The 25,229-nt window shown below is 40.9% G+C and overlaps 1 protein-coding gene across 5 annotated transcripts in view; it reads right to left on the reverse strand.

Annotated features, from left to right (window-relative positions):
• The window catches only part of arid4a (AT rich interactive domain 4A (RBP1-like)), a 119,501-nt gene that overhangs the window by 38,021 nt on the left and 56,251 nt on the right, over positions 1-25,229 (reverse strand). For all 5 annotated transcript variants that reach the window (XM_041214294.1, XM_041214296.1, XM_041214298.1 and 2 more), the window contains exons 6-12: positions 24,058-24,137; positions 23,883-23,980; positions 21,310-21,445; positions 20,216-20,295; positions 18,140-18,216; positions 15,182-15,336; positions 100-172 (exon numbers count right to left, since the gene is read on the reverse strand). In XM_041214294.1, coding sequence (XP_041070228.1) covers positions 100-172; positions 15,182-15,336; positions 18,140-18,216; positions 20,216-20,295; positions 21,310-21,445; positions 23,883-23,980; positions 24,058-24,137 — 699 coding nt within the window. The remainder of the gene's footprint in view (positions 1-99; positions 173-15,181; positions 15,337-18,139; positions 18,217-20,215; positions 20,296-21,309; positions 21,446-23,882; positions 23,981-24,057; positions 24,138-25,229) is intronic.

Consider the following 25,229-nt stretch of genomic DNA (forward strand, 5'->3'; position numbering starts at 1 on the left):
CTATATTGCCACTGTCCATATCTTTTATACTTGCACTAAATTCAAACCAGTTATTAGATCAAATTATAAGGCCAGCTTCAGCTTTCAAGAAGCCCTTACCCCTATCTTCCATAAACTTGTAGAGTTGCTGCAAGAAGTTATCTCTCTCTTCTGGATCAAGCTCCTCTTCTGACTGGAGAAAGAAAGATAACAATAGTCAAACATCTAGCCCCATAATACAAGTTACAATCAAAAACCATGACCAAATGCTGTGCAAACATCAGCAGACAGGGTTTTCACAAATCCAACAATATCAACACAGGCCACAGCTATACTTCTGCTGGCTTTGGAATATAGTTCAGCAAAATCATTTTAATTTTCTAATTTTCCAATTTTCCATTCTTTTGCAAGCAGCTGCTTTATCCTTAGAATGAATGGTGGAGAACAGGCTATTCAAACCTTTTTGTGTGGGGGGTCACATTTCAATTTTTCCCACACTCAGGGGCCCATTGAGCAAATTACAGAAAGATAAGGTTTGGCACAATATTAAACATGAATTTTTTAAAAAAAGCAATGATGACATATGAAAAGAAACAATTTGCTGTGCAAAATAAAAATCACAACAATAAATTGATAATTAAAAAAAATGAGTAATAAATAAAGATGACCACTGGAGTGTGAAAGGGTGAGAGTGTGTGTGTCCAGCTAACTCTCAGGCCCAGTGTGTTAACTCATTTACCCTCCACCAATTATGAGAATACCTGTTGGTGTGTTGGGGTGAGGATGAACCAGGACCCTGAGATTGGGAGTGAGCCAGAAATAAACTCTCCTCTCCCTCTCTCCACCCCCTCCCTCACTCACACACACACCCCTCTCTCATACATACATACACACACACACCCCCCTTACTCGCTCTCTCACGCACACCCCCCACCCCTCACTTTCTCTCATGCACCTCTCACTCTCACGCGCACACACCCGCCTCTCTCACACACAGGCACACACACACCCGTCTCTCTCTTACACAGCCATCTCTCTCACACACAGGCATACACACCCGTTCCTCTCACACGCAGACACACACACACACCCACCCTCTCACACACATGCACACCCCTATCACACCCGCCTTTACACACACCTACCCATCCCCACACACACTCATTCACCAAATTGGCATGTGTGGGGAGTGTACGATGAGAGCAGAGGGGAGACCTGGAGTGAGGCCTGAGGCTGGTGCCTGCCAAGAGAAACGCCATGAACTGACAGGGACGTGTGGAGAGCCGGGAGACACACAGCCAGGCCAGAGAACCAGGAGCTGCGGGAAAAGAGCCAGAACCAGGGAAAAGTGTGGTGAGTGGAGACCCCGCACGCCCAGAGTCTCGCTATCTTCACACACTCGCAGTTCCCAGTGTTCATTGCTTCTCGAATCATAGCATATTTCTCTCCAGTGTTTGCTACTGATTGGCTCAATAGCAAGCCTAAAAGACAGTCTTACTCAATGCCGTAGAGCTTTCTGAATTGTCTCCAAGATTTCTGCATCGATAAATGCCCTTCTCCCTGCGTGTAAAGCATTCAAGCGCAGAAAAAACAGAACTAATTGTGGTTCCTTCTAGGGCCGGGGGACTATCACACAGCACAGAAGGTATTTTGGGGTTCCTCCCACAGGCTAACTGATAAGGACTATTGCCGCCACCATCTGAAGCAAATTATTTGCATGGTCTGCCCATACCAGTGCAGTAGTTAGCTGGCAGTTTGGTTGATTGACTGCGTGATTTCTTTCAGAGTTCATTGCTGAAAGGGCTTTCAGCTGCAGGATTCCATGACCACAATTTTCATATTTTCGCACGTATCTCTAAACTCGTAATTGGCAAATTACCCTCCCATTGTCAGTCAGAAATTTAGCTGGTGTTCCAATCTATTCCTTATCCATTTTTCCATTAATTTATCTACAACCACCTTTTTGTTCTTACCATGTAATTCTGTAGAATGACCAAATCTGGTTGTCATGTCTATAAAATGTAAAATGAAAATGTTCCTGTCCTTGATGCACACTTTAAATCCATGGCTATAACTTCATGAAAGTATCATGCCAATGGGACACTTTCAACAGGCTGTGATGGCGTCCTCCGATACTTTTTACATATATCACAATTTTCACTAATCTCTTTGATGAGCCTTGTGTACTCATCATCAACCACACCTACATCCTTTAGAAGGATTTTTAATCTGTGACAAGGATGAGCAATTTGATAATGTAGCTTTAAGACAACTTGCTTTTTTCCTCAAATTTTTAATCAGCTGATGCCTTTAACATTCTAATTAGAAATGCAAGGTTAAGAGGATGCAATAATGCTTGAGCAGCTAGTATATATCATTGGAGACTACATCTGTACTAATAAAGTGGCTTACTCCAGCTATTTTGCATAGAATCATCACTCTTTTCAGTGACCTCAGTGTGTTTTCATCCCTGAAACTAAAACATGTAGAACTTCCATACTCCCTGACTTTACTTTGATCCATATTACAAAGTGTTATTTAGTTTCAATCTGTTGCACACACTGTCGAGGTGCACCTGCTATCTGAAATAGCATAATTAAAGAATCTGTGACTAATAAACTCTCTACCAGACTAAAGGTTATTCTGACTAGTACAATTCCCTTAGACCGATCATTATCGGCAGCTTCAACTTCCAAATTCCCTGTGTTATGCGTCGCTTTGAAAACCCAGCTGTACCGCTTTGGGGAATTCATTGCATAATGATATTTCAAGTCACATCTGAAACGCCTGTTAACAGTTTCCCAGGCAATCCCGGGGTTCACTCGTCTATTATTTCTACTCCAATCCTATCATCTGCCAGATCTGCCAAAAATGCCTTCACCCTCATTCCTCGTGTCTGTAACTCTTCTGTCGTACTGACACCTGCACCTCAACGATCTTTAAAGGCCACGATCATTAAATCTTCCATCATTTAAGACACCACAGAATGTCCCATTCGTGCCATCAATGCTGCTGGAAATGACTGCTTACCCAGAATTTTTTTTTAAAGCAGCAGATATTTGCTCTAAAAAGGTGTCCTTTCCTGAAAATTAAACACCTGTTCCATAATCAACACCTTAGTACTATCCAACAACTTAAATGCGAGCACTGAATCAGGAATTTCCAGACTGAATTTCTGGTATCTTTTATGTAGTCTGTTATGCAGTCCATCATATATTCCTCTATGGATTGACCGTCGTCTTTCAAAATCTACCAAAATTTGGCCTTGCCTTGTAAGCATCTAATAGGTCAACTTTTTGGGCAGAATTTTTCTGTTGGCGACGGGGCCTGGCTCGCCGACGCGAAAATGACGGAGGATGACGTCCGGGGGTCCATTTAAATATTCAGGAAGGCGGGCGGACAGCGTGATCAGCTGTCTGCCCACCAACCTGTCAATGGCCAATTGAGGCCATTGACAGGATAATTAAGCCAATTAAAGGCACTGCCCATCCAACTTTAAGGCTGGCAGACAGGCCAGGAGCCCCCGGCGGGCTTCTAAAAAAACATGAAACCTCATCCACCGGCGGGATGAGGTTTCATGTCGGTTTTAAATAAGTTTAATAAAGTTTTTGTGATATTTATTAACATGTCCCATGTGTGACATGGTCACATGAGGGGGCCATGTAAATAATGTTTTTATTACTCTATTTTTAACATTTGAAACACTGTCAGTGATCTCCCTGAGACAGCACTTAGTCTCAGGGAGATGTGCACTCTTTGAGCGCATATGCGAAAGAGCACACTCTTGACAGTTGGGCAGCCCACTTAAAATGGCAACAGGGCCTGTTTCAGCAGCTGCAATCGGCTACCTGCCTGCTGCCAAGCCGGTCGGGCCTGCACACCCGCCAAGGGCAAAATTCTGCCCTTTCTAAATTTCATTCATGAAGCTTCATAGAAGACCCAAACCTTTATCGGTATCCAACTGATGGGTCTCCAGCTCACAAAATAGGAAGCAATAATGCCAAGGCCATACCTTGTTTTCTTTTCGGTGAGGATGTAACTCATATCCATACATCCATTTCATTTTTCTACTGGTCATAAGGTTCAGATTCAGAAAACATCGCTGAGTAATCATACCTTGGCAATTTACACTCGCTTTCAACAGTTCTTCACAAAAGTAACTTGGAGTACCAAAACTTCTGTCTGAAGATTTTTTTCTTACTTTTCAACCTTCACGTTTAGGCAATCATCCTCTGCTACCATGTTAATTCATTCTGATGCCAGATGGTGAAATAGGAAATCAGACACCAATCTTTTTACTTTATACTAGATTTATTTACAGAATGCCACGTTACACAGGTCTCCCTCCTCCTGAACCAAGACCCAGTGTCCCAGAAGTCTTTATTTACATACGCTCAAGGTTCTTAACCCCAAAGTCGTTCGCCCGTGTATCCTTAACCTTGATAATACACGCAACATACCATTCCCTCAAAACTGTTCTGAACAAAAACTGCTGACCACTCAACTTCCCTTCCTCGGTCCCATGTTAACTGACATAATTAACAGTTCTGTCCCCTCAGGCAGTGAGTACATGGGTAATTTAAGTGCATAGCCCCTACTAGATTTTGTGCATAGCCACAGAGGTGGAGGGAACACTGGTCCCCACCCGCTTAAAACCTGCGGTCAGCACCCTCTCCTCAAAAAACTACATTCAATCCATCTGTCCTTGTAACCTGCCTTTCCTCTCCAATTCCTTGAGCATGTTATCACTTTCCAAGTTTGTGCCCATATTTCCTACAATTCCATGTTTAAAACCCTTCAATCAAGTTTTGAGTCCAGCCAAAGTATTGACAGCCCTTGTCAAAGGCGCTAACTGATGATGACAAATAAACTATCCCTCATCATCCTTCTCAACCTATTTGCAGACTTTGACACCGTTGACCACACCATTCCCCCTCCAAAACTACTCTTGCTTGATTCCATTCTTACCTGTTGAATTGTAGCTGGAGAATTATTTGCAATGGTATCTCCTCCAATTCCCACACTGAAACCGCTGGAGTCCCCCAAGAATCCACCCTTGGCCCCCATCTATTTTCATTGACATGCTATCCCTCCCAAGAATCCAAAAATACATCAGATTCCACCTGTATGCAGAGATGACACACTCAGCTCTAGCGCACCACCATCTCTTTGGATCCCTTTACTGTCTCTGATTTGTCTCACTGCTTGCCTTACATCCAATAGTGGATAAGTAGAAATAAATATTTGAAAGATTAAAGCCATTGTCTTTGGTCGCTGCCACAAAAATCAGTTCCTTGTCCGCAGTTGCCATCACTGGCAACTTTAAGCTGAGCAAGACCTTTAGCAGCTTTGATGTTGTGTTTGAGCAGTGTCAGCTGAGGTGTCAGAGGGAGCACATAAACCTCCAAGCAAGCCATCTACCCAACCCTTCAAGATATTTCAAAAGCATTTAATTGGTGATAAGATGCTTTGGGATGTCCTATGGTAATGAAATGCACTATCTAAATCGAAGTCTTCAATTCTCTGTTCTTTTGATCCTGGGATGAGCTTCCAATCACATATCTGCACCATAAAGACTGCTTACTTCCACCAACGTAAAACTACTTGACTCTAATCTTGCCTCAGCTCATCTGAGGTTGAAACCCTCATCAATGTCTCAGTGAAGAGAAGTGTCAACCTGGTGAAGCAACAACACAAGACTACTTGCGTGCCAAACAGCATAAGCAGCAAGTAATAGATGGAGCTAAGTGATTCCACAACCAATGGATCATATCTAAGCTCTGCAGTCCTGCACGTACCGCCGTAACTGACGGACAATTAAACAACTGAATGGCGGAAGAGGAAACTCCACAAATATCCCCATCCTCAATGATGAGGGAGCCAAGCACATCAGTGCAAAAGATAAAGCTGAAGCATCTGCAACAATCTTCAGCCAGAAGTGCTGAGTGGACGATCCATCTCGGCCTCCTTCAGAGCATTACAGATGCCAGTCTTCAGCCAATTCAATTCACTCCGTGTATCATCAAGAAACACTGAAGGTACTCGATACTGCAAAGGCTAAGGGCCCTGACAATAATCTGGCAATAGTACTGAAGACTTGGGCTCCAGAACTAGCTGTGCCCCTAGTCAAGCTGCTCCAGTATAGCTACAACACTGGCATCCACTCAGCAGTGTGGAAAATCGCTCAGCTATGTCCTGGACACAAAAAGCAGGACAAATCCAACCTGGCCAATTACTGCCGCATCAGTCTGCTCTTGATCATCAGCAAAATGATGGAAGGGGTCTTCAACAGTGCTAACAAATGGCACTTACTTAGCAATAACCTGCTCACTGAGGCTCAGTTTGGGTTCCGCCAGGGCCACTCAGCTCTTGACCTCATTACAGCCTGGGTTCAGATATGGACAAAAAAGCTGAACTCACAAGGTGGGGTGACAGTTACTGCCCTTGACATCAAGGCAGCAGTTGACCGAATTTGCCATCAAGGACCCTAAGCAAAACTGGAGTCAAGGGGAATCAGGGGAAAACTTTCCGCTGTTTGGAGTCATACCTAGCACAAAGGAAGATGAATGGGTTGCTGGAGGCCAATCATCTTGGTTCCAGGGCATAACTGCAGGAATTCCTCAGGATTATACGCTCACCCATCTTCAGCTGCTTCATTAGTGACCTTCCTCTTCCATCATAAAGGTCAGAAGTGGGGATGTTTGCTGATGATTACACAATGTACAGCACCATTTGCGATTCCACAGATGCTAAAGCAGTCCATGTCCAAATGCAGCAAGACCTGGCCAAGATCCAGGCTTGGGCTAACAAGTGGCAAGTAACATTTGTGCCACACAAGTGCCAGGCAGTGACCATATCCAACAAGGCAGGCCCTAAACATAACCCCATAACATTCAATGGGACTACCATTGCTGAATCCCCCACTATCAACATACTGGGGATTACCATTGACTTGAAACTGAACTAGATTAGCTATGTAAATACTGAGGCTACAATAACAGGTCAAGAGGCTAGGAATTCTGCAGCCAGTAACTCATCTCCTAACTTCCCAAAGCCTGTCCACCATTCTACAAGACACAAGTCACGAATGTGATGGAATATTCTCCACTTGCCTCCAACAACACTCAAGAAGCTTGACATCCGGAATGAAGCAGCCTGCTTGATTGGCACCACATCCACAAACATTCACCCCCCTCCATCACCAATGCACAGTGGCAGCAGTGTGTACCATCTACAAGATGCATTGCAGGAACTCACCAAAGCTCCTTAGCCAGCACCTTCCAAACCCACGACCACTGCCGTCTAGAAGGACAAGAGGAGCAGACACATGGGAACACTACCACATATAAGTTCCCCTCCAAGCCACTCACCATGCTGACTTGGAAATATATCGCCGTTGCTTCACTAGCACTGAGTCGCTGCCATTGAATGTCAAGGGGCAAAGGTTAGATTATTTCTTGTTGAACATGGCCTTTGCCTGGTCCTTGTGTGGCACAAATGTCACCTGCCACTTGTTAGCCCAAGCCTGGATACTGTCCAGGTCTTGTTCCTGGATCTCCCTCTCTAACAGCACCGTATGTATACCTACACCACATGGACTGCAGTGGTTCAAGAAGGAAGCTCACCACCACCAATTTGGGATTGGCAATAAATGCTGGCTTGGCCAGCGATGCCCACATCCCATGAATGAATACACAAAAGTTGCCTCCAGAACCGACTTCTCCAATGCACTCCTGACTGGCCTCCCATCTTGCACTCTACATAAACTTGTGCTCATCTAAAACTCTGCTCCCCACATCTTAACTCGCTCCAAACTTTGTTCGCTGACCTACATTGGATCCTAGTCCAACAATGCCTCAATTTGAAAATCCTCATCCATGCTTTTAAATATGGATTCATTACCTCCTCGCTCGCTATCTCTGTTGCCTCCTCCAATCCTACAAGCCTTCAAGATTTCTGCTCTCTTCCAATTCTGGCATCTTGTGCATCCCTAAATTTAATTGCTTCACCATTCGGTGGCTGTGCTTTCAGTAGCCTATGTTCTAAGATCTGGAATTCTCTCTGTAAACTCTCCATGTCTCTCTTCTTTGCTGGTGCTCCTTAAAATCTACCTCTTTGATCAAGCTTTTTGACTTCTGTCCTGAAGTCTCCTTATGCAGCTGAGTGTTTCTCTTGAAATCGCTCTTAATTGCTCTGATGTGATTTACTACTTTCAAAGCACTATATAACTTTCAGTTCTTGTTGAGTTGTGTGTGTTTGTATCCTGCTTCTCATTTCTCCTCCTCCCCTCCAAAAGAATTAAATCTCTTCTTCAGCAAAAGGTTGCAGATACAATTTTCTGGACGTTCAAGAAGGAAGCTCACCACCACCAATTCGGGATTGGCAATAAATTTGCAAAAATGCAAGCGAACTGAGATCCAAGGAGGTTCTCACTGCTGGACATCACTGTGCAAGACAGAACATGCGCAATAAGCAGTCAACAGCCTTTGTTCTAGCACAAGTTAAGTACATGACCACAAATACCAACAGATTCTATATTATTTTTAAATAAGCTACAATTCAACTTTGAAGAAGATATGTTCTGGTAAATTGCAAAGGAGGGGACGAATATGGGAAACAAGTAATGAGCACACTTTTACTCACATTACAATCCTGGTTGGGACTGTAAACATTTAAAAAGGAACTCTAACACCAGGTAACCAACTGAAAGAAGTTATGCTACAAGATTTCAAGGTTTAAAGCAAATGAATTTTAGTATACAAGAAACAATTAAAGCAAACACAGTCTTAGGCGAATCGTTATACGATATATTGAAATGCATATTAATACACAAGCACACATACTTTAGAATAAAATTCCCAACAAAACCTCCCCTTTTTCCTTGTGACCTCCCCCCAGAAAGTCTGGCTACTTATCACGCTCTTGAAGATTCATTCACTTTTCCTGGGACTAACCCAAAAGGTATGCCACAGTTCTCTGAAATTCACTTTGATTTCTCCTTGGTGTTCAGCCATTCTTTGCGGTCTGAAATTTCATGGGGTTTCTTCCGTTAGTTTTTGTATAAATGATTCTTCAATTTTCCTTTAACACTTCACAAAGGGCTTTTCAGCTCAAACATGGACTTCATTGCATTCATACTTAGTGCCTCCACTTCAGAAATATCCCCAACTTCTGATCTCCCTTTTGCTTCTGGTCTACAGCTTTTCAGCTTTTAGTAGACTTTCTTTCTCTGCCTGCTGAACTTAGGGCTTACACTGATGAACTCAGGTGCTTTAATTCCAAACCCAAAGACCTTCTGGAAAAATCCACAGACAACTTCCTAGAATTCCAGACAAGGCTCCACCCTGAATTACTCATCTTGATGCTAAAAGAGGTTAGTTGAGATATCCGATTAATCTAAAAATCTATTAATTTTTGGCTTCGAAATCAAAATCTTTTGACCCCGAGGTCTGCATGAATAATTAAAATTTCTAATGAAGTTAGGGCAATTCTCCTCAGACTTACTGTCTGCAGTTCCCAGCTAAATGAAGGCCACCTGCCATTTTTATGGCTTTCACCCTCCTAACTCTGACCTTATGAGTATACAAAGAACCTTCCAAAATGCCATTATTTGAGGAGTTCTGGCAATTTCTAAAGTCCAGCATATCAATTACCTTACCCTTACAAATTTAACCTTCCCAAATGAAAAAACTACCTCTAAAATATTAATATGAGCCCTAAACTATATGATTACTATACTTACTCTGAGCCACATCAACCCAAGGGGCTGGCAGTAAATGATAAATATATTATGTGAAAGATAAATGAAAAAACAGAAACTGGTCTGTTATGAACCAAAGTTTGAAAAAAAAAAACTGATGCTATTTGCTTCAGAGAATTCTGGTACAATTTGCAGTTTTGAATCATTGATTCATTATGGAAGCTGCAATAATGAATTCAAATAGAAATGCACACTACAAAAATTGCTAATCTAAATCTATTAATTGTTAACCATTTCTCAAGTATAGCAGTACTGTTAATCAAGCCATAAAAAAGAATTGTCACATTATATACTGCTCATGAAATACCTTAAGAGCTACAGTGCCCCACACCGTCACCTAGCCACTTAAAATCATTAATAAAAAAATCTGATCCTTATTAAATTACTGTTTTATAGGAGCTTGCTGTGCTCAAATTGGCTGTGATTCCGATATTACAACAGTGACTGCACAAAATAAGTTAACACTTTGGGATGTCCCGTGGATGTGAAAGACACTTTATAAATGCAAGTCTTTCTTTTTTCCTTCTAGGTACAAATATACAAGTGAAGGTACAAATGTCCTTTTATTTAGGTGTGGTGTGGTGTTGGGGAAAGAAGAGAAATTGGAGAGAAATGTTCATCTCAGATGCCAGGAGTTTAATGCTGATGTACTTGGCGACCAAATGGGCAGACGCAACAGTGTTTTATTAGAGGACAGATTTGTTAACCAAAATAGACCTGCTTGTCAGGAAGTAAAACATTTGTAATGTTTCAAATGGATCTTCACACACAACACACACACGCCACCACAAGACTTCTGTTTTAAAAAATTGGAAAGCATCATCAGCCGGCATGGACATGGGCAGAATGGCCTCCTTGCGTACCGTAAATTTATATGATTCTATAATATTGTTTAAACAGTAACTACCTGGTGCAAGAACAGATCACAGAAGTTTCATTTTTACTAGAAGATGTCCCTTGGCATTGCTCATGATAAATTGGAGATCACGATGCTTAATCATGATAGAAGCATTGTACTAAAGAGCTCACAATCAATTGTAAAAATTGGATTATAAAATGGATTATACAATAGTTAAATATTTACATTTTGATAGCTATTTCATAATAGGCACAAAGGGACTTCCTTCAGGAAAGTCTTCAGCTGCAAACATGTAATAGTGTTTATTTTGGCCTGGTCTCTTAAGTACACCAAGTCTAACTAGGCTACAGAAGAAATCTGGGGCGGGATCAGGTGATTCTGGGAGTATCTAGCCCATCTGAATACCTTCTTCCTGTGACTCCAGCAGCTCCAGCTCCACAGGCCGAGGAGGGTGCCACTGCCACACAGCAGGGCCCTAAAAGCAGGGTAAGGCCCCCCAGGTCTCGGCCCTCCAGAGGACACCCGCCAAGGTCATCTCAGGCAGGGCATAGCAGGCAGCAGGCTGCCTCCACCTCTGCTGTGGATGTCCAGAAAGCACCAAGATGTATCAACAAGGTTGGGAAGGTTAAGAAGATATAAATCTTTTGGAGTTAAAACAATTAAACTAAATTAACAAAATAGTTAAGAAGATGTAGTTGCACAACCTTGGCACAGGTGTTAATCAGCTTTACATAATGTTCACTATTGTAAATAAACTCCCAAGAATGTTTCCCTACCTATGGCTCCTTATTCTGATCAGCAGTGTTCGTGTCACTCAGATGTGAAACCTCAGTTTCTGCACAAGATAAAGGCAGGTATCTCAGTCCAGGGCCTCTTCCCTGTGCTTTGTGCAGCCTTCAGACCAAAGTGATCGTCCAGCCTCATACTGTCTGGATACATTAGTGATACCTGCACCTCGATGGTGCCTGTCATTGCTGCCAGAATGTCGTGGGCAGGCGTCACAGAGTTCCATCATTCTCTCTGTGTGCTCTCAGCACTTTTAAGATGAGGCTGGCCACCATCTCGTCAACATCTGTGACCAGTGATGCTGTGTTCCTGAAGGGGTCAGGTGCTGAAGGCTGACAAAGGATCAGGTGCATTTAAAGTTTCACGGCTACGTCTCCAGATATGAACCTGATCAGAGCGTAAGCCCTTGGCCAGACAGGAATCAGACATTCACAGAGGCTGTGTGAAGATCCATGGAGTGTCCTCATTGCATGTCATCATTGTCCTTCTGGAATCAAGCGACTATTAGGGCTTCTGCTGCGTCCCCACAACAGAAGCCTTATCACAGAGGGTTTGTGCACTGCCTTAAGCCACACAGGAGTCAAATGTTCACAGAAGCAACATGAAGATCTATAGTGTCTCTTCCATGCATATCTTCATCATCCTCCACAAATCTGGCAGCTATGGGTCCTCCCGAGCACGCCTGCTTCGTCTAGCCAGTGCAAGGGCTTCATCACTGTCATCCTCACCTTCGTGGACCTCCTCACCCTTATCCCTGTCAACAGCCTCCTCACCGGAGGAAACCTCCAGCTTCTCCTAAGCCAGCTCCTCTCCCCATTACAGTGCCAGGTTGTAAAGGGTGCAGGAGGCAACGACGATGCATGACACCCTTGGTGGACTGTATTGCACGGTTCCACTAGATTGGTCCAGACACCGGAAACTCATTTTCAGCATCCCAATGGTTTGCTCTACCAAGGTTCAAGTTGCAGCATAAGCCTCGTTGTACTTCACGCTGCTGCAGTCTGAGGCCGCCACGTGGATGTCATCAGGCACGTCCTATGTGGATAGCCCTAGCCCCTGAGGAGCCATCCCTCCAGCCGCCACATGGGTGTCATCAGCCATGTCCTCTGCAGGTAGTCCTTGTCCACGAGGAGCCATCCACGCAGTCTCTATGGACCCTGGAAGAGGTCAGGGATCTGTGACCGCCTGAGAATGCAGAAATCGCGGACATTTCCCGGGAACCGTGCACAGACCTGCAAGATACATTTGTGGTGGTCACACATCACCTGCACATTCAGCAAATGGAATCCCTTGCAGTTGACATAGTTGGCTGCTTGTTGCGACAGAGATCTGAGCGCCACGTGAGTTTAGTCTGCACCTGCACCCTGCACCTTTGGAAAGCCTGCGAGCTGGGCAAATCCAATTGCTCTTGCATCCTGGCTTTCCTGGTCCCAGGTGAAATGCACAAAGTTGTGTGCCCTCACAAAGGTGGCATCTGTGACCTCATGGATGCACTTGTGGATAGAGACTTGTGATATCCCACAGAGGTCACCTATGAAGCCTGAAAGGAGCCACTGGCATAAAAATTGAGCATTGTGGTCGCTTTCACAGCCACGGGCAGTAGATGCCCTACATGTCCCTGTGGTGCGAAATCCTGCAGCAGCAGGTTCTAGCAGTGACCGACCACTTCCCTAGACACACACAGCCTTTGGAGACGCTGGTTCTCGGTCATCTGCAGGAATGAAAGGCGGTGTCTATAGACCCTGGGTCTAGCTAGATGCTGACCAGCGATGGCTCTCTGTGGCTCTTCAGCAGCATGTGGGAGAGCCTGTCACCCCTTCTTCCTGAGGGTGCTGCTCCTCCCTCTGTGCAGCCAGGTGCCTCCTTTGCCCCCCTCCCCCCACAACACACCTCAATTGTAGGGCAGCCAGTGCTCCCCCTCCAACATTCCTCAACCACAGGGCAGCCCTTGCCCACACACCCACCCCCACAACATGCCTCAACCTTGAAGTCCAACAGGCGATCCTGGCGAGCACTGCACAATATTACTGTGCATTCACCTCCGAACTCCTCTCAAAGTGCAGCCTGCCAAGTGCATGACTTATATATGCTGCTGTGAAACACATCAGATGATCAAGCATGGGGGGATGATTCTGGTGGGATGGACTCAAAACGATATGCAGATGTATTTCAATGAGATTCCCATCGTCCGACAGTGGGCAACACGGCCCACCACTGACAGGCAGAGCATGGAAAATTCCATCCCTGATCTTCCAGCTGCTCAACTGTACCCTGCAGGCAAGAGCTGGTACACCTCAGGCTAATTAGAGCCTAGTTACTCCTGCTCAGGGCAGTGTCTCCTCAAATTGGTAACTGCATGTCAGTCTCCCAATTCCTTATTTTAGGGAAATGCCAGAAGAAAATAACAGGAAGTGAATAGCTTTCTCACCGCCCAGCTGTAACCTTGCTGCCTTATGAATATTTATTAAACCAATCAGGTGCAAGTGTGATATATTTTAAAACCATAATGTATGTAAAGTGTAAGTATGACTGTTTGGGGTGTGATGTGTATGCTGCAAGTGAATGTTTTATTGGTATGAATACATTTACTAGAGTATTGTTACATCAAAAAGAAGTTTGTTTTATATAATTACAAAGTCAAGATTTGATACTTTTAAATTTATATACACATGTATGATAAGGGGAGAGGTAATCGGGACACAAAACATTTACTTCACAAGTCAAATAATCTATAACCATAAAGGAGTCAAAATTCTGCAGCACAATCTATCTGGACAAAAGCTTTTTGCTCCCTTTCCTAATTAGCTGATTAGTGTCATTACTTGACTTTAGTGTTGTTTTTGGCCTGGGAAAAAAAAATCCAACATTACGTTCAAGTCATGGAAAGTGGATTTGAAAATATGGCAAGCTTCCACAGGCTGTCTGCCAAGCTGCTGCAAGGTCTTGAATTATTTTTGAGCATGCTCATGATAAAACCATCAGCATGTTGCTAGGGAAACCCTGTAGGAAGTGGACTGGACACCCACCCATTTCAGCTTGAACATGCAGATTTTAAATCAATTCTATCCACAGTGCAGTCTTGATCATACCAAGCAGTGGAAATGAAACTAAATTTACTCAGGAGCAAAGTTTCATCCAAGTGAAGTTCAATGCTGTATTGCCAATATGCACACATTCTAAAACTTTAAGCAGTTCTGTAAAGAATTTAAAAGGTTTAACAGTTCACTGGAGACTGAAAATCTGTGGATGCAATTTTCTCCGCTTTCAATTTACTTTACATTGAAAAATCAGACAAATGTTCAATAATGTGGCATACACATTATAATATTCATTGAGAAACCTGAAGCTAAAAAGAATAATTGTTGTAAAATGTGATGACCTGTTGATCTGTTAGCTTTAAGAATGTAGCAACATTGTTGCATATAAGCTAGAGTTGCTGACATTTGTTACAGCTTGGAAACAGGTAGCTTTGACATTTTAGGAGTGGTGTCTGCATTATGGTTGGAAAATACATGAAACTTCCATTGTTCAATCTATTGTTCTTCTTTTAGCAATTTGCCTTCAGGTTTCTCAATAAATTAAAAATCCCAACATGGTCAATTTGTTTGTTTCATGTTTATATATTTATATTAAGCTTCCCTCTGGAGAAAAATCTATTTAAAATGCTTAACCAAAAAAATTCAAGCTCTGTATCGTAATATTATTCTATAAAGACAATCAATTCCTTGTGATAGTTTCTGATCCCAAATTTTCAAACAGAAAATTGTTCAATAAACAAAATTACAAAAATGTCCTACCTCTTGCTTATTTTCCTCATCGTCCTCATCATTCTCCGCTTCCTCTTCCTCCTCCTCCTCATCACTACTTGAGGATTCTAAAATGACACTCATGTCCACCTTCCAGCTCTCAGGAACAATCCGTTGCTGGTAGAATTTGTGAGCTTCTTCAAGTGCTACAGAAAACCAGTATTTAAAAGTTAGATCTTATTAATTTGGTTGATATCTGACCAACATAGAATCATTTGGCCATCATATCTATGTCAGTTCTTTGAAATAGCTGGCCAATTAGTCCCACTGCCCCACACTTTCCAAATAATGCTGCAAATCCTTACTTTAAGTGTATAAAAAATTCCCTTTTGTAGGTCACTACTGAATCTGCTTCTGTTGCCCTTCCAGCCAGTACATTTCAGATCATAACAACATGATGTGTTAAAAATATTCTCATCTCCCCTCTGGTTCTTTTGCCAGTTATCTTAAATCTATGTCCTCTAGTTACCAAACCATCCAGCCAGTGGAATCAGTATCTCCTCACTCACTCCAGCAAATCCCTTCATTGTAATGTTAGGCAAGCCAACATTGGCAAAGTCAGTTTCTCAGTTGATAAAAGTCAGATAAAAGTTCACAGCACAGATTCATCATGCTCCCAGAAGTGAAAATATGGAAGTGCCCTGGACCCTATGGAACATACACCCATAATTTTATTAGGAATGCAGCTTTTTGAAAGTGAGCACCTATAGAAATGGAGGCATTTTTACAAAAGCAACACAGCTTCTCCAAACGTGGAAGTGATGCCTAATGCTGAATTGCCAAAAAGATTTAGCAGTTTACTAGAGACCAACAAGCAAATCAATATATGCATATTTGTTTGATTATATAATCCAGAATAAAATATTTTGGATCTACCTAAAATACAATATAATGTTTAATAAGGAACATGTACATGCCCATGTATATTCATTTATGCAGCATTACATGCAATGTACAGCACAGAAACCAGTCAATCAGCCTAACTAATCTGTGTCATGTTTATGCCCCACACCTCTTCATCGAACTATCAGCAGAACCTTCTATCCCATCCTCCCCCATGTCTTTATCAAGCATCCCTTGAAATGCATTAAAAAGAATTGGCCTTAACTACTACGAACAAGTTCAACATTCTAACCACTCTTTGGGTAGAGAATTATCCTCTGAATTACCTATTGGATTTAATAGTATTATATTTGTGGCCCCTTGTTTAGGTCTCCCCACATTTTCTCCACATCTACTTTATCAAATCATCAAACCATTTCACATTCTAGGAACAGGTCAGGTCATCCTCAACCATCTTTTCTCTGAAGACAAGAACCCCCATCAAGTCAGTTCAATTTTTACTGATTGGTATAACCTTAAGTTCTGCTATCATCCTTGTAAAAATAAACTGCATCTCCTCCAGTGCCTCAATATCCTATTTTTATTATATTGAGAACAGAACTGTGTACAGTACTTGTAAATATAGTCTAATCAAAGTTCCATATAAGTTTAGCATAATTTCTCTACCTTTCAATTCTATCATTCTAAAAATGAGCCCCAATGCTTTGCTTTTATAATGGCTTTAGAAATCCTGAAACTAAATTGCATGTAAGTTAAACAAAAAAAAAAGAAATGATGGAAATACTCGGCAGGTCAGGGGACATCTGTGGAGCGAGAAATAAAGTTAATGTTTCAGGTCAATGATCTTTTGTAAAAACAGGGAAAAGATAAAAATGTAATAGGTTTTAAGCAAGTGAGGAGGAGGGGGGGAATGAAAAAAGAACACAAGTGAAGGTCAGTGATAGGGTGAAGACAGGAGATATTAAATGACAATACAGTAGTGGTGCAGAGCCAAAAGGACAAGTTCTTTCTCCACCCTCCCTCTTTCACTTGCTTAAAACCTATTACATTTCTAACCTTTCTCAGTTCTGATGCAAGGTCATTGACCTGAAACATTAACTCAGTTTCTCTCTCCACAGGTACTGCTTTACCTGCTGAGTATTTCCATTATTTTCTGTTTTCATTGCAAGTTTCCAGCATCTGCAGTATTTTGGTTTTGTATTACCATGTATGTTAAGATGGACAACACTGAATGCTCTCTTAAAGATCGCATTAAAGAGTAAAGGAGAAATTGATGGCTGTGGCTTGGTTACCCTACAACTTACTGAAATAAAGTTGTCACACAGATGGAATGATATGATGCTTTTTGGTGTAATTTTGTTCCCAAAGGTACAGAATGTCAACACTAGAGGAAGGAAGCTTCTAGTATTAGCATCAAGCGTTGCACAAATTTAAGATAGGTGGCAATTCTACCTACCCTTTTCTACTGAGAAAATCTTCGCATGTCAAAATCACATCAATTTTTCATATTATATCTATGCTTGCAGCCTCTAAGTGAAGCTGCTAACTGGTGCAACTTGAATTTGCTGTACAGTGAATTAAGACTGCCCAACTTATTTCAATTAGCATCTACTGAGTTATCAGTCATTAGAGTGGTGACTTGCAGTCCACCTATGTGGAACAGATTTAAATCCAAGTCCCAGAAATGAGAGAAACAGTCTGATAATTATTTGAGCCATACGCTCCCGCCAACAGCTCAAGTCAAAATCACAAGATTATGTTGGAATAAATGCAAGTGGCACTATAACAAGCTTTACAATGGTAAAAAGAGACTCCATTATAAAATAAAAATCTTATGGATTATCACAGCATTCCCCCATGGAACAAAATCTACCTCCTGCATGGACAGCCCAACAGACCACAAGTACAACTGCATGTTTCACAATCTAGAGCTCTAGCCTGTTGTCTGACTCTTCTATTTAGATTTTACTGTCTAAAAGCAGGAAACAAGGCAAAAGCCCTCATTTGTGCCATGATTCAAATATGCTGCTCACAATTGGCAGCATTAGATGATAGGGGAAAGATTTGCAATTCACTCCACCTTCGATGCTAGTTTCCTTTCCTTACCTTGTTTAACAACCGGGTCTGGTTTTGAAACTTTGTCCCAGTCAAGCTCTCGGATATCCTTTCTTGCTATAGGATAGCTGATTTTTAAAAAGAAAGACACCAAGGTTCAGCTTAAAATAAAGAGCACTGGCTTTGTCACATAAAACCTGATATTCTATTAGACTTTACAGTCCTAGTACTAACTACTTACCAAGTAATAAAAACCAAATTAATAAATACAGCCCTATCGTTTTCAATGAAGTGTCCCCATCCATGCACTGCCAATGTTACTACATAGCTAATTATCTAAATTTACTTTTGAAAACTGAGCTTCAAATGCAGACAACCATGAGAAGATAACACTTAAAACACCCTGCTCAAGTCCTTCTTGACATTGCTGCACCAGTAACTCCTCTCCTGGGTAGATGGTCACACAATGATTCATGAAGAACGGCTTTTTATATCTATAAGTCTGAACACTTGAGAGTACAATGGTTAATAATGCAGTTAAAAACTGTGCATTTGAAACTGTTTTGTGGAAGCTGCATTTAATTTGGTCATTTCAATCTTGTTAGTGAATACCTGGTTAGAATTAAGTATTTAAACTGCCAGCCAAACAATATGCCATCATGAGATTGAACGGCTTTAGTGCCATCATCTTTGTTCTGACTTTAGCAATTATGATTGCATAAAGAAAATGGTCCAGTCACACCTAGATTATTTTAAAGGAACAATTTACAAATGATAGCAGCAATAATCACTTTACAACAATGCAGGACAAGAACAATAAAAGGCCATTCGGGTTACTGAAGCTTAATATTAAACAACATAGTGCAGAGTGGCAATCTATACAGTTTCTCTGTGGCTTCTGTTGAAGTGACAGCAGATTGGGAGAACCCCGCAGAAAGCACTGGAACCCCACAGAAAGCACTGGAACCCCACAGAAAGCACTGGAACAATAGCAACCTCATGTAAACATCAGGAAAAGTTTTGGAACAGAATTTAAAAGCTGTTATAGTCAAATACTTGAGTTGTTAAATGATCTTATCATATTTCACCTGAACCAAATTGTTTCTGAGTTTAAAGATAAAGGTAAAGGTAAAATAGACATTTGCGAGCAGCTTCAAAGTCAGTTCTAGTGAACTGCATATTTAAGCATGAAGCCTGCTAAAACTTTCTTTGCGGTTTAGTGTCACTTCTGAATCTTTTTTTTTATTTGTCCAGGGGTTGTGGGCATTGCTGGCTAGGCCAGCATTTATTGCCCAACACTAATTGCCCTTGAGAAGATGGTGGTAAGCTACCTTCTTGAACCACTGCAGTCCATGTGGTGTAGGTACACCCACAGTGCTGTTAGGGAGGGAGTTCCATGATTTTGACTCAGTGAAGGAACAGCAATATGTTTCCAAGCCAGGTTGGTGAGTGGCTTGGAGGGGAACTTGCAGGTGTTGGTGTTCCCATGTGTTTGCTGCCCTTGTCCTTTGAGATGGTAGCAGTTGTGGGTTTGGAAGGTGCTGTCTAAAGTATCACTGCGTCGCCACCTCTGCTGGGTCTGTCCTGCTGCTGGGACAGGGCATACCAGGAATGGTGATGGTGGTGTCTGGAACATTGTCTGTAGGTTTGATTCCGTGAATATAACTATGTCAGGCTGTTGCTTGATTAGTCTGTGAGACAGATCTCCCAATTTTGGCACCAGCCCCAGATATTATTAAGGAGGGTCGACAGGGCTGAGTTTGCCATTGTCGTTTCTGGTGCCTCGGTCGATGCTGGGTGGTCCGTCCAATTCCATTCCTTTTTGACTTTTTAGCGCTTGATACAACTGAATGGCTTGCTAGGCCATTTCAGAGGGCATCTAAGAGTGAACCACATTTAAGAGTCAACCACATTTGTAGAAAATAATATATATAATATATAATAACAAAGAATGAAACTTAAGTATAGCTTCACTTTGCCATAAAGCTTAGCATTCAAAAATTAGTGCTGTACATTACCTACAACCGGTGTAGAATCTTTTGGGAGATGGTGACAGATTTACATACTCAAAAAGCTTGCAAGTTAAACAGCTTATTTTGCATCCATACGTTTCATATTTACACTTACAATTTGGAGTCTGCAAAGGATCGCACTAAGCATTGGTCCTTTTTCACAGTGATTTCATCACTGCAACTTGGAGAGAGCACCTGAAATGAAAAGGGGCAAGCACTTCTTTTAAAAAAAATTTTAAAAGCCAAAGCCAAAACGCTAAAAGATTAGGAAGAAAAATATTTAGGAATATTTAAAGTCATTTTGAATTTCTGCTAATATAACAAGACGCTCTAGATATACATCACCCAACTGGAATTGAAATCTCACTATGGTCACCTTAAGATTGGTTACCAGGTAAGCCCAAAAGAAATGTAGACCTACATTGGGATGCTTTCTAGCAAAAGTCATTGGGGCAGTTCAGGGTGCCACTAGATAGCAAGAGGGGGAATTTTTGTGCAATTAAAAACTCTATTAGGTGCCAAATATCAGTTTCAATTGATTAAACAAATCAAGATGGAGGAACAGCTTGTAATGAAAGTAAAATACAAAATGTACAGGTATAATTTTCCGACTCATTTCTTTAAAGCTTCATAAGGAATAGCAAATATGAAGTGCATCAATTAGAGACACCTCTCCCCCTCTCTAAGTATCTTGATACAAAAGCCTAAACAGCAAATATTGCAAAGCAATTTGACTCTGGAAGGTTATCACAGCACAGCCTGATTTTTTTTCTCATCAGAGCCATAATTTCCAACAGGGGTTCACTGGATTGTACTCAACATCTCAAATTTGAGCTCATTTTCTCTTTCTCAAGCCCAGGGGAAATAACGGCAACACTAGCAATCGAACTACTACCCGAGTATATCAAACTCAGAAAAGATCAGAACAAAGTCTTGACCTATCCAGTCTGTTACCTTTCATGCTACACCAGGTAGTGCCATTTTACTCTAAGTAAAGTGGTTTTAATGTCCAACCTTTCAGCAATAAACCGTATACCCTTACAGCACATTGATTTAGAAATGAATGCAAATAATGTAAAATAGACATATTAACACACAGTCATGGTTGAGAGTAAAACAAATATTTAAAATTAAGCAGTAATGATCCAATTACATATCTTAAATCAAGCGTTTGAAAGGTAGATCCTGTAGTGATATTATCTCACTTACCAAAGCTGGATACCAGCCTTTTCTCTTGTCTGCGTTACAATCTACATAAACTACTTTGCCCAAAAGTTCATCATTAAGACGTCGCTTGTCATCATCCTCATCTTCACTTGGTTCCTCTTCCCTTTCATCCTCAGGTCTGCAAAATATATATTTTTTAAATCCCATGAAGTTCTTAATGATGATCATAACAAGGGCTTTAATAAATATTTCAGTTTTGTGCATGTATGCAGATATTTACAAGGGCAAAATACTTAATATCATATCGCATAATACAATCGAAAACATATTTACATAGTTGTGGACTAAGCAGTAATTTGAAGCGAGAATTTGTTTGAATCTGAAGAGAGAAAGAACTTGTATGTGGATAGTGCCTTTCACATCCTCAGGATACCCTGAAGCACTTGCGCCAATGAAGGACTTTTGAGTGTAGTTAGTGTAAAAAAGGGAAACATGGCAATCAATTCGAACACAAAAGTGAGATGGACCAGTTAATTTGTTTTTGGTTGTGTTGGTTGAAGGATAATTGTTGACCAGGTCACAGGGGGAACTCACTTGTTCTTCTTCAAATCAAGATTCGATCTTGAACATCCACTTGAAGGACAGATGGCAACTCAGTTTAAATGCCTCATCCACCTCTTACACACCTTCAGGATTACACTTTGGTGTTAGCCAAGATTATGTTATCAAATCCTGGAATGAGGTTTGAACGCACGACCTCCTGACTCAAAGGTCAAAGTATAATCAACTGAGCCAAGCCAAACATTTCATTCCGGGTTCAATTTCGGTTTTCCCTCATAAGCCATTACACACTGAAGCAAAGCCAAACGGGTACTTGGACCAATAAATGTGCTGATTTTCATTTCTTTTGAATAATCTACATATTAAGAATAGCCATAAGAAAACTTGCCACAGCACAAAATAATTAAAACTAAGTAAATACATGGAGGTATCAGTGGTATGATTTCCAATTAATATGGTACCTTTAACATCAGCAGCAAAAAAATGAAGTTAACTGTGTTCATGAGCTGACCCAAGAACTATAGATTTAAAAGATGAAGCAGGAAACATAAAACACAGAATTCACAGCTACTGGCCTGAGACAACCTGCTTTACTTCAACTTATTCAAGATGCTATTTTTATGTGTTTACCAAAACATACAAAATAAACTTAACAGTTGTATTTTAAATTGCTTTTTACCAAATTCAACAGTGATCAGCAACTATTATCTCAATGAGTTATCTAAAGAATTTAAATTATATTTGAGTCATAGCAACAACCGTTGTTATATCTAAACCCTTTTTATTTGCATAGTCCATTGCTTTCTTCAATTTCTATTAATATACTTCTCAAGGGGGTACATTTCCCATCTGTAAATCATGACTGTTGGTCTACAGACTTTTTTAAAACTGAAATGTGCTCTTCAAAGGCGCATTTTTCTAAATTTAAAATTATTTGTTGCGAACAGATTGGCCTTTTCTGGTTGATAGTTCCTGGCCAATATCACTCATTCATATCAGAGGCCATCAGTAATAAGCATTATGGATATTTTTTTCTTGGAATAGAAAAGAATTACTGTAATACCTCAAAGTGGGAGACCTCCCATTCTCTCCTCTTCACAAAATTTCAGAAATTTCTTCAACATTTTGTTGACATAGAAACAGAGCCCAGCTCTTCAGACAAAACAACAATAGGAGTCAAAAAGACAACCTATTCCCAACTATCCCATCAACAACTCTGGAGCTGTCTGGGAAGCAACTCATCACATGAAGAAATAGGCAGCATTTATATTTAACCTTCTTACTGTTCTGGGTTACAAGCTCTGAGTAATTTCACCCACATTCATCAACTAGTAAAACTTTACTGACAACATCTTGGAATAAGGTTTGAATGTATGAGGTACGGCAGTTTCAACATAGCAATGAATGAAACCTCAATACCAGTGGGAACATTCCTTGCCTCAAAATTGATGCCCATCAGTCTCACAACATCAGAACTGATTAAGGAGGTTGTCTATCAAAAGCATGATAAAAATACCTGGTTGCATTACACTCGTACATAATATTAGTGATATGCAAAATAGTTTACCATGTTCTCCCGTGAAACTTATTTCTCCTGTTGTCTAAACAATTTGTGAGCAAGTAATCTGTGCAAAGAATTCCATCAATGATATTTTGAAACTGGATGCCAAACACAGCACATGCTCAATCTGTCTGACTTTCCTCTCCAGGAGGACAATCTCTTTAAATTAAAGAAATATTCGCAGGAACTTTAGTGAAACCACATTTGTGGTCATAAGCATAATCATGGAACACATTAAAATCTGCAAGTACCACTCAACTACCTTTTAAAATTATATCCGATTATTGTCACCGATGTCAGTTGTACTCTGAAGTCTAAACAGGCTTTCATGAGTGTTATGCAGAGAATAACTCCGGTAACTTCATTTTCCATCCATAAAGTAATTAAGAATGAAGAACCATTTTCTAGGTTACATCTCAGACAAATTCAAGAATTCCTGCACAAAATGTTATAGAATAAAACAAAACATACATGCTGGTAAGAGGGTACTTACGCAGGAGCAGAGGACAATCTCCTTCCTCGGTTTGTTTTCTTCCCAATGACTGGTGTCCCAAAGTGTTCCGGGTTTGTCAGTGGCAACTGATCAAGGGTCTGAAAGCAAGCATTGAAGTTATTGTTCTGTATTATAAAGATTACCTCATGACAATATCTAGACAACAATTGCTCACCTCACTCTCTGCAAAATGTCTCTCTCCCTTCAGGCATAGAGACGTACGCCTAAGGGTCCTCTCATCCCCGTCATCAAACACTAGACAGGAAAAAAAATTCCCAAATTAAAAACAGAAATTAGGCAGCAAATTTATATCCTGAACTATGGCATAAACTGCTAACCAGGTAAGATTTACTGTAATTCCAGCCATAAGTCAGTCAAATACAATGTAAAAAATGTGGAGAAAATACGACAGTTGTTATTTGTGACAGCAATGGAGTTCCAACATGCCTCAATGTGTAAGGCTGTTTTTACTTGTTGGTATAACTGACAGAAATGAAGAACGCTATTGGCATCTTTGTTTTGATTACAGCACATGCATACATACTCACAGAGAATAGTCTAGCTTGTTTCAAGACAAAATGGACCCAGAACAACTATTATGTCTGTAATAAAAACAGAATCTGCAGTATTTTGCTTTTAATATCTGCAACATGTATCTGAGAGAAGGGACAAGTCCTTATTTAAACATAAGCAATAGGTGGTCTTCATTTAAATTTAGATTTGATTGGCAGCTTTGTTTTGAGATTTACATAGGATTACATTGGATATATGGCATAGGAACAGGGCATTCAGCCCAACTAGTCTATGCCGGCACTTAAGTTCCATTCAAGTCTCATCCCATCATCATCCAAATCTATCATCACAACCCTCTTCTCCTCTCCTTTATATGAATGTCTAGCTTCCCCTTAAATGCAACTATACCACCCTATTTGCTTTAACCACTTCCCGTATTAGTGCGTTCTACAGCATAAAGAGCTACCTTTTTTTTTCCCCTTTGGCCTGGACAAATTTTGAAGATACATTTAAACCTGTCTTGTTCTAATTAAGCCATCCATCTAAAATCTTTAGAGTGAAATAGGTAAACTAGAAAGCCTTTGGGTAGATGAGCAAACAACTATCACGTAAGGTTTAGTCAGAGACCTTGAGCCAGGTCCAGCTCATTTTGAAATTTAGCAAAGCAAACATAACCATCATTTTTCCATCTACCAATGATGGATAGTTAAAACAGCAACTACTCTAAATCTAGAATGCATCATCATTACTGCTTACTTCTCATTTGCCAGTTAACAAATTTGTTAAGCAATTGATAGTCTAAACCAAGTTCTAATCAAGCATTCTATTACTTTT

The sequence above is a fragment of the Carcharodon carcharias genome, chromosome 20, assembly GCF_017639515.1.
Source record: "Carcharodon carcharias isolate sCarCar2 chromosome 20, sCarCar2.pri, whole genome shotgun sequence".
Lineage (NCBI taxonomy): Eukaryota > Metazoa > Chordata > Chondrichthyes > Lamniformes > Lamnidae > Carcharodon > Carcharodon carcharias.